Source organism: Zea mays, chromosome 2, assembly GCF_902167145.1.
Source record: "Zea mays cultivar B73 chromosome 2, Zm-B73-REFERENCE-NAM-5.0, whole genome shotgun sequence".
NCBI classification, from domain to species: Eukaryota; Viridiplantae; Streptophyta; class Magnoliopsida; order Poales; family Poaceae; genus Zea; species Zea mays.
The window spans coordinates 89,229,460-89,238,582 of NC_050097.1; the positions used below are offsets into that span (position 1 = coordinate 89,229,460).

The window sequence follows — 9,123 nt, forward strand, 5'->3', positions numbered from 1 at the left end:
CCGGGATTACCGAGCCCGGAGAAATCCCAACCAGAGTCGGGCTCGTCTTCTTCCTCAGAACCCGGGGTCCTGTAGGTCGAGACGGCCGTCAGTCGGTCGGTCCCAGGTTGACCACATGTGGTACCCCCGGAAGGTTAGGGTATGCCTTTACGAAAGCGCTCGCCGAAGCGGGGTCGCTTGGCGGATCGAAGCTGAATCTAAAAGGCACAGGGTGGAAAACAGATGGTACCTCTTGATCGATGGACGGTGACGAAGTCGCGTCGGGGACAGACTGCACCGTTATCTCAGGTACGAGGCTAACGCCCAGCAAATCCTCCGCGAGAGTGCTGGCGTCATCTGTTTGCTTGGGGTTGGCACGTTGCGGGGAAACGACACTCGTCGTCATCTCAGGTACGAGGACAACGCCCGACATGTCCCCTGCTGGGGTGCTGGCGTCGTCGGCTCGCTCTGGACCGACAGCCGACGAGATGTCGCCTTCTGCCTGGCCACGGTTGACCTGTCTCCTCCTCCTGCGGCGAGGAGGGTGGCGGCACAAACCCGGATGTCGCTCTTCTGCCACGGGGGGAAGACGTCGTCGAGTTCGCCGCCGCCGGGCGAGCTGACGGCCGTCGCTGTCGCGCTGCGGGGGGAGGAGTACCATGTCGTAGCTGCCGTCGAGGGACATGAACTCGAGACTCCCGAAGCGGAGCAGTGTCCCGGGATGAAGAGGTTGCTGCAGACTACCCATCTAGAACTCAACGGGAAGTTGTTCGTTAACATGCAGCAGACCCCTACCTGGCGCGCCAACTGTCAGCGTTTCGACCCCGGGGGGTCCCTGGACCGATGAGTAAATTTGTCGCTGCACGTCCCAGCCCAGATTGGTTGGCGCGAGATGGAACACAAAGGGGGAAAACGCGGCTCGTGTTATCCCGCGCCCAGGGAGGTGTGCTCGTAGTAGGGGTTACAAGCGTTCGCGAGAGAGAGAAAGAGAGCCTGTTCGTCAGCTCGTTCTCCCCCGCGCGACCCTCTCACGTGAAGGCCCTGGACCTCCCTTTTATAGATGCAAGGAGAGGGTCCAGGTGTACAATGGGGGGTGTAGCTAGGCGCTATCGTGTCTGGCAGAGAGGTGCCTAAGCCCTGTGTACATGCCAACGTGGCTGTCGGAGAGGTGCTAGAGCCTAGTGTACGCGGTAACGTGGCCGTCGGAGAAGTGCCTGAGACCTGTAGAAGCACAGTTGTCGGTGCTGTTGGGACCTTGCTGACGTCTCTTTGCTTCCGTAGGGGGCTGAGAACCACCGTCGTCATGGACCCACGCGGAGAGCCATCATTACTTGTTACCGGGGCGAGCCAGATGGGACACCGATCTTGTTCCCCTGTAGCCTGAGCTAGCTAGGGGTAGGGTAATGATGTATCTCTCGTGGTACGGTCGGTCCGAGCCCAAGGTCGGGCGAGGCGGAGACTTCTCCTGAGGCCGAGGCCGGGGTCGGGCGAGGACGCGATTCCGCCCGAGGCCGTGGTCGAGGCCGAGCCCTGAGGTCGGGCGAGGCGGAGACCTTCTTCCGAAGCCGAGGTTGAGGCCGACCCTAGGGTCGGGCGAGGCGGAGACCTCCTTCCGAGGCCGAGGTTGAGGCCGAGCCCTGGGGTCGGGCGAGGCGGAGACCTCCTTCCGAGGCCGAGGCCTAAGGTCGGGCGAGGCTCAGCTTCCTGTTGCGCTTGAGGCTGAACTTGGCTGTTGTCAGCCTCACCCTGGCGGGTGGCACAGCAGTCGGAGCGGGGCGAGCGACACTGTTTTCCTGTCAGGTCGGTCAATGAAAGGGCGAAGTGACTGCGGTCACTTCGACCTCGCCGACTGAAGCACGCGTGTCAGGATAAGGTGTCAGGCGATCCTCGCATTGAATGCGCCTGCGATACGGTCGGTTGGTGAGGTGATTTGGCCAAGGTTGCTTCTCGACGAAGCCTTGACCTGAGTTGGGCCTCAGGCGTGCCGAGGGTGCGCCCACTGCCTGAGGGGGCCCTCGGGCGAGGCGTGAATTCGTCTGGGACTACTGTTCCCGCCCGAGGCCGGGTTCGGACGAGACGAGATCGCGTTCCTTTGTAGACGAAGCCTTGACCTGAACCGCACACATCAGGCTTTGCGATTTGTGCTGACGGTGGTTACCAGCCATGTTTAGGAGTGTTGGGGGTACCCCTAGTTACGGTACCCGACAATTATGCTTGCTTATTCTATTCTCACATGTTGTAGTTTACTATTTAGGGGTTTTCAGTATTTTGGAATTGTTTCCACGGATGATTTTTTCTCATAAGAATTGTGTGAATCCAAACCTTCCATTCCAATACCTCACGGCAGGTCTCTCTGCATCGAAGCCGGATGATCCGCGTCTTATGGTCGGACAGTTCGCGCATGTGCAGGCGGCGGCCTTCACCAACAGTAACTGGATCTCGCTCTTGGGAGGTATCCTGTCGGAGAGGAGAGATCCTAGATTTTGTCTTAGTATTGGCATGCCACCCAAGACGTCTTTAGACGACTTAGAACTGAAGAGAGGTGAAAATTGAGAAGAAGAAAACTATGTTACTATGTACTCATATGGCAAAAGGTAAATAACATATATTACCTATAATTCGATTGTTGGTGTTTTAATCGGCCGTATCCTTTCAAATATATAAGTGGGAGGTGTCTAGACTCGTTTCTAGATGTTCTTTAACAGCTCTACTGAGATTATAAAGATAAACATGTGAAGAAATATGAGTTTAATCGTCTCATTTAATACTATCATGTATAGATGTCCAAACAGTGCGGGCCGCCCGTTTGGCCCGTGACACGGCACGAATTTAGCCCGGTCCAAACACGGCCCGGCACGGTCGGTTACGGGCCCGGGCCGGCACGGCCCGTTTAGCGGGCCGGGTATGGGCACATACGGCGGCCCGCGTGCTTTGGCCCGGCCCGGCACGATAAATGGGTCGGCACGACGGCGGCCCGCATATTTATGTAAATACTAAATATATAAATACATTTAATTCTCTCATAATATGTAAATACTAAATACGCGGCCAAACATATATAAAATGCATACATAAATATTTTGTTGTCTTAATATATATAAATAATATGTTATTATATATGATTAATTATGTTAAATATATGTATTTATATACCGTTCTACTGTTGGTTCGGGCTAGTGCCCGGCCCGGTCCGTTGAGGCCCACCGGGCCAACGGGCCGGCCCGGCACGATTTTTCCCTGTGCGTGCCGGGTTTGGGCATGTCTCTAGGCACGTGGGCCAGCCCGACCCGGCCCGAAGCATCAACGGGCCGTGCCTGGCTCGGCCCTATTCGTACCGGGCCGAAACGGGTTCGGACCGGGTCCGTGCCGGGTGGCCCGTTTGGACATCTATACTATCATGTATCCTCACACTCACATATATGACCGGACTATCCGGCCAGACCGTCCAGGCTTCAATACTTCCGGCCATGCATAGTGCGTAAATGGTGCTCAATACATATGTTGTTTGTTCTCGCTATGCACTAACATGTTATTGATAATTTGTGTGCGGTCGCGCATGCGCATTTTACGATTAGAAAATCCATTCTCCGTACCGTTCGTCAATCTATCTATTCTAACAATCCAAACGCCACCAGTAATTGCCCCGGAGCAAACACGTCAAGCGAGACGTGGCATAATTCAGTTGCTTCCATGCCGGGCCCACTACATTTGGTGAGCAGCCTACACTTTCCGGGACTAGGTGTCACGCCGCTACGCCACCTCCGCACTGCCGCATTGACTGGCCCCTCTTCGTTAACGATTAACGTGATCGCGACGCGCGTCCGAGAAGCATCCGCCTTCCGTCCGCAGACCGCAACCATGGTGACACCAGCCTCCACCGCCCCTGCGTCCACCGCTTCCGCCGCCGCGGCGACCGGCTCCGGCCGCGGCGTACTCCGCCTCCTCCGCTATCCCGCCCGCTGCCTCCTTCCTTTGGCTGCGGCGCCCAGGACAGGCACGCGGCTGACCACCGTGCTCCGCGCAAGAACCCAGCCGGCGGAGCCCGAGCTGGTGGAGCAGTAGGTGAACACTATCCGGTTCCTGGCCGTCGACGCCGTGGAGAAGGCGCATTCTGGCCATCCAGGCCTCCCCATGGGCTGCGCGCCGCTGGGACACGTTCTATTCGACGAGTTCCTCCGGTTCAACCCGAAGAACCCCGCCTGGTTCGACCGCGACCGCTTCGTGCTCTCCGCCGGCCACGGGTGCATGATCCAGTACGCTCTCCTCCACCTCGCTGGGTACAATGGCGTCAAGGTGAGCTATTGAGTATTGACAGAACCCACTCCATGTTTCTACCCTATCCACGCACACAGAGACGCACACACCTCTCTGTCTGATTTTGGGTTTTGCTGCTAAACACCGGCGTTGAAGAATTTCGGGCTGCAAAACTTGAATATGTACTATTTTAGTCCTGAAACTGCCAAGTGATACTGATCACCTCAATCAATTGGACGACGCAAGTCGCAACTCTCTCATCGTTGTCAGATTTTATTTTAGGATTTTTTAGCAAAGGTTTGAGACTTTAAAGAGAGTTTTGTGAACCGAAATCCGTAGATGGTAGAGATCTGTATTACGAATTTAGTGCTTGCAAATTGAAATAAATTGTTCTGGAAAGCAGAAAAGGCTGATAAGCTGAAAGCTTTTCAGAGTGAATACCGATCCACCAACATGGTATTGTGTACTTTGTTTCTTATCCTATTATTCTCTTCTTTCCAATCATTTATGCTCATTTCTATGTGACTATTCCTCCTTTTGTCGGGTGATCTTTCTCTGCTTATAATTTTGATAACCATGTTTACTGGCGCAGATGGACGATCTGAAAACTTTCCGACAATGGAGAAGCAGAACTCCTGGTCACCCAGAAAATTTTGAAACACCTGGCGTTGAAGTCACCACAGGTTGCCAGCTGAAACATTTTAAATTTTGCTTTGCCTTCTTCTGATACTTAAATTGATATCTAAACTTTTCTGATGCCATGTAGGTCCTCTTGGGCAGGGTTTTGCAAATGCTGTTGGACTAGCACTTGCTGAGAAACATCTAGCTTCACGTTTCAACAAGACTGACATGAAAGTCGTGGACCATTACACGTAAATTACTAGCCACTTGCATTATAATTGGAATTACTTTCGTGATGCACAATTTGTGATGTTGGTAATATGGTGTTGCTACTCGGTGCTCTTACCTAGGTATGTTATACTTGGGGATGGTTGCCAAATGGAAGGTGTTTCGAATGAAGCGGCCTCTCTTGCTGGTCACTGGGGCCTTGGAAAATTGATAGCTTTTTATGATGACAACCACATATCAATTGATGGTAATACAGATATTGCATTCACTGAAGATGTGCTTGCACGATATGAGGCACTAGGGTGGCATACAATCTGGGTGAAGAATGGCAACACTGGGTATGATGACATACGTACTGCAATAAACGAAGCCAAGGGAGTTAAAGACAAGCCAACTCTTATCAAGGTAACTGGCAGTCTGGTATTAATGTTGTTTTATTTATTCATTTACTTGTCATTTTGGTGCTACTTCATGAGATAAATGGCACATTATAGGTGACTACCACTATTGGTTTTGGATCTCCGAACAAGGCCAACACATATAGTGTTCATGGTAACGCTTTAGGTTCAAAAGAGGTAGAGGCAACTAGAAGCAACCTTGGCTGGTTTCATGAGCCTTTCCATGTTCCAGATGAGGTGAAGAGGTATGTTTCATTCAGCAATGATGTCATTGCTAAACCCATGCTGCGCTGTAAGAGAAAACTACTATAATTAGGTAATTGAGTTCACTTTCGGGCATGTTTGGATGCCCATGTATCCTCCATCCAATCCATGGGTTTTGGAGTGATTTAGTGTGAAATTTAGTTTATCACTTCAACACACATGGATTAAGGGGGATACATGTAAGAACCATCTGCACCCATGCTTTGTTTCTTCCCAAATGAAATTGTGAAGATCTTGTATGCATATGTTTGGAATGTTTTTTTTTCTGTACAAGTTCTTAAATGTTTGGTCTGGTTGGAGTAAAATATTTAATGGTTCTTGTTACACGTATGATGTGATTTGTTAAAAATATTTATGCTCAGAGTAAAGAGTAAATTAATGTATTTAAACTCAATACGTTCTGCACACAAGTGTAATTACATAACTTATCAATCGCAGGCACTGGAGTCGCCATATCGATGAGGGTGCTTCACTTGAAGCTGAATGGAATGCCAGGTTTGTAGAATATGAAAAGAAATACAACCAGGAGGCTGCTGAGTTAAAGAGCATAATTTCAGGGGAACTGGCTTCTGGGTGGGAAAATGCTCTTCGAGTTAGTGCTCTTCTGAACGTCTAGTGTCATGTGCAATCAGTATTCTGTTATCCATGCGAATGATAGATAATATTTCATTGTCTCGTTGCAGAACTACACTCCTGAAATGTCTCCTGATGCTACTAGGAACTTATCTCAGCAGTGCTTGAATGCACTTGCCAAAGTAATACCTGGATTTCTTGGAGGTAGTTCGGATCTCGCAACGTCAAACATGACACTGCTTAAGAAGTTTGGTGACTTCCAGAGGGATACTCCTGAAGAGAGAAACATTCGCTTCGGTGTGCGAGAGCATGCTATGGGTGCCATTTCGAATGGCATCGCTGTTCACAGCCCTGGTCTGATACCTTATTGTGCAACGTTCTTTGTCTTCACCGACTATATGAGAGCTTCCATCCGCCTTTCAGCCTTAAGCGAATCTGGGGTGATCTTCGTGATGACTCACGACTCCGTTGGCCTCGGGGAAGATGGGCCAACCCATCAGCCTGTTGAGCATTTATTCAGCCTCCGAGCAATGCCTAACATCTTAATGCTTCGTCCAGCTGATGGAAACGAGACATCGGGGGCCTATAAGATTGCAGTTCTTAACAGGAAAAGGCCCTCAGTCATTGCCCTCTCACGGCAGAAGCTCCCGCAGCTGAGAGGAACATCGGTCGATGCTGTTTCTAAAGGAGGGTATATTGTCTCCGATGACTCATCAGGCAACAAACCTGATTTCATTCTCATTGGCACTGGTTCAGAGCTTGAGATCGCAGAAAATGCAGCAGGCGAGCTGCGGAAGAAGGGGAGGACCGTACGAGTGGTTTCACTAGTTTGCTGGGAGCTATTTGAGGAGCAGCCTGAGGAGTACAAGGAAAGTGTTCTCCCGAGTGAGGTTACTTCTAGGATTAGCATTGAGGCAGGGGTCACATTTGGATGGGAGAAGTATATTGGACAGAAAGGCAAAGCTATTGGTATCGACCGTTTTGGTGCAAGTGCTCCTGCGGGGAAAATATACAAGGAACTTGGTTTGACAGTGGAACACGTCATTGCAGCAGCCGAGGCCCTGTAAATGGTCGTCACATTACTGAAACACATAGTTTGATAGGTATATGGTGCCACTGGGTTGAAGGCTTGAAGCACTATTTATGGTCATATGTAAGTATCTGAACTTCTAAGGATCTTTACGAGCTGCAAGTTGCATGTTCACCTAATGATGTGTAGCTTGTCAGGCAAATTTGCGCTTTGCTCCGATGCTCCTATACATTCAGACTCTAAGAACCTGAAGCCAGGTCCTGGTCACCAAATTAGTCGTAATAATAAAAATTATCCTTCTTAGGGCTGATTTGGTGATTAGGGATCCATGGGAGGAATCCCCTTGCAATTCAATTTTGAATAGCAAGAGAATTTCTTCCCCTCGGGATCCCCGGTCACCAAATCAGCCTTTAATGAGAACGTCCAGTTGCACGTTCTTGAATAAATAAAATGCTGGTGATATTATCATATCTATACTATACTTAAAGCACCAGTTTCAACGGTCGTCATGCATCATTTTTTATAAATAACCCCTCACAGCTATTTCAAATTAATCCGTTGCACGTCTATAAATGTCAAACGACGCCTAACACGGGCTAGATGCACGCGGGCCACAACTATGGCACAGGCACGTCATGTCGGCCTGTAACTGTGTCGGGCCAAACCGTTAGCCCGTTGATCCATTTAATTAAATCAGCGTAACGACGCCCGATACGGGCTAGATGCACGTGGGCCACAACTATGGCACAGGCACGTCATACCGGCCTGCTAACTGTGTCGAGCCATCTCGTTAGCCCGTTAATCTATTTAATTAAATCAACGTAAAATGTTAAAAAACGGAGCAGGAGGTGGGGTTCGAACCTATGCCCTGATGGAAGAAGGGCGGGAGACACGGGATGAAACTATCTAACCAGTAGAACATCACGCTAAGATGTTTTTAATATTGAATATAAATTGTATATAGGTATATATGTTTTTTTCTAAAATAAAAAATAATTGTGTCGGGCTGGGCCAGCACTACGGGCTGAGGCTATAACCCAAGCACGGCACGACGTTCTTTGCTCTTGCAAGCATTAGGTCGTTTCTGAGACCACATTGACGCTGTTGGGGGCCTTCGGCTTCCGAAGGTCCTCAAAAACGTGGTTTGACAATGTTTTCTAAGTATACGAGCAGGTATCTTCGGAATCGGGAATCAGGTTGCGGGTATACAGAAGCACGGTCAAGACGAAGCTTGACTGGGACGGCGATCATGACGAAGGTTAAGATGATCACGAAGCTATATGCAAAAGAGCTTCGGTATCACGGCGGGAAGGGGAAACCGACTTAAAGATGAAAAGCCAAACTAGACCTCGAAGAATTACTATAGGGTTATTGATAAATGTAAAGGGCATTATTGTAATTTTGCATGGGCTGCGACCCGTGCCTATAAATAGGTGAACAGTATCTCTGTACTGTTCACGCTGACTTGGCATTCACTTTTGCGTCACGCCTGTATTATTTTCCTTCAAGACGAAGGTACATTTATAATTTATCTTTGTTCAAGCAAGTAATAAGAATAGAAATAGATTAATAATAATGTCTATAGAAATTATGTCTCTTTCTATATTTTGTTTGAATGTTCTCCATTTTTCTTATCATTATCATTATCATGAAGGTATGTCTTTCATGACCTTCGTCCTAAATTCGTTATATCCGAAGGGAAATAATGATTTGAAGGACGAAGGACTTTTGATATTTAACATTTTATGTTGCCTTGTTCTTGATTCATAGCATTTG

At 49.2% G+C, this 9,123-nt stretch overlaps 1 protein-coding gene across 1 annotated transcript; it reads left to right on the top strand.

Moving 5' to 3' along the window:
- Positions 1 to 3,744: 3,744 nt before the first annotated feature.
- Positions 3,745 to 7,559, top strand: LOC103646666 (transketolase, chloroplastic-like). Its single transcript, XM_008671369.4, has 7 exons — positions 3,745 to 4,272; positions 4,826 to 4,916; positions 5,000 to 5,105; positions 5,205 to 5,487; positions 5,577 to 5,725; positions 6,183 to 6,336; positions 6,428 to 7,559. Exons 1-7 carry the CDS (start codon positions 4,111 to 4,113, stop codon positions 7,382 to 7,384), a joined length of 1,902 nt encoding a protein of 633 aa, XP_008669591.2. The 5' UTR covers positions 3,745 to 4,110; the 3' UTR covers positions 7,385 to 7,559.
- Positions 7,560 to 9,123: the final 1,564 nt, after the last annotated feature.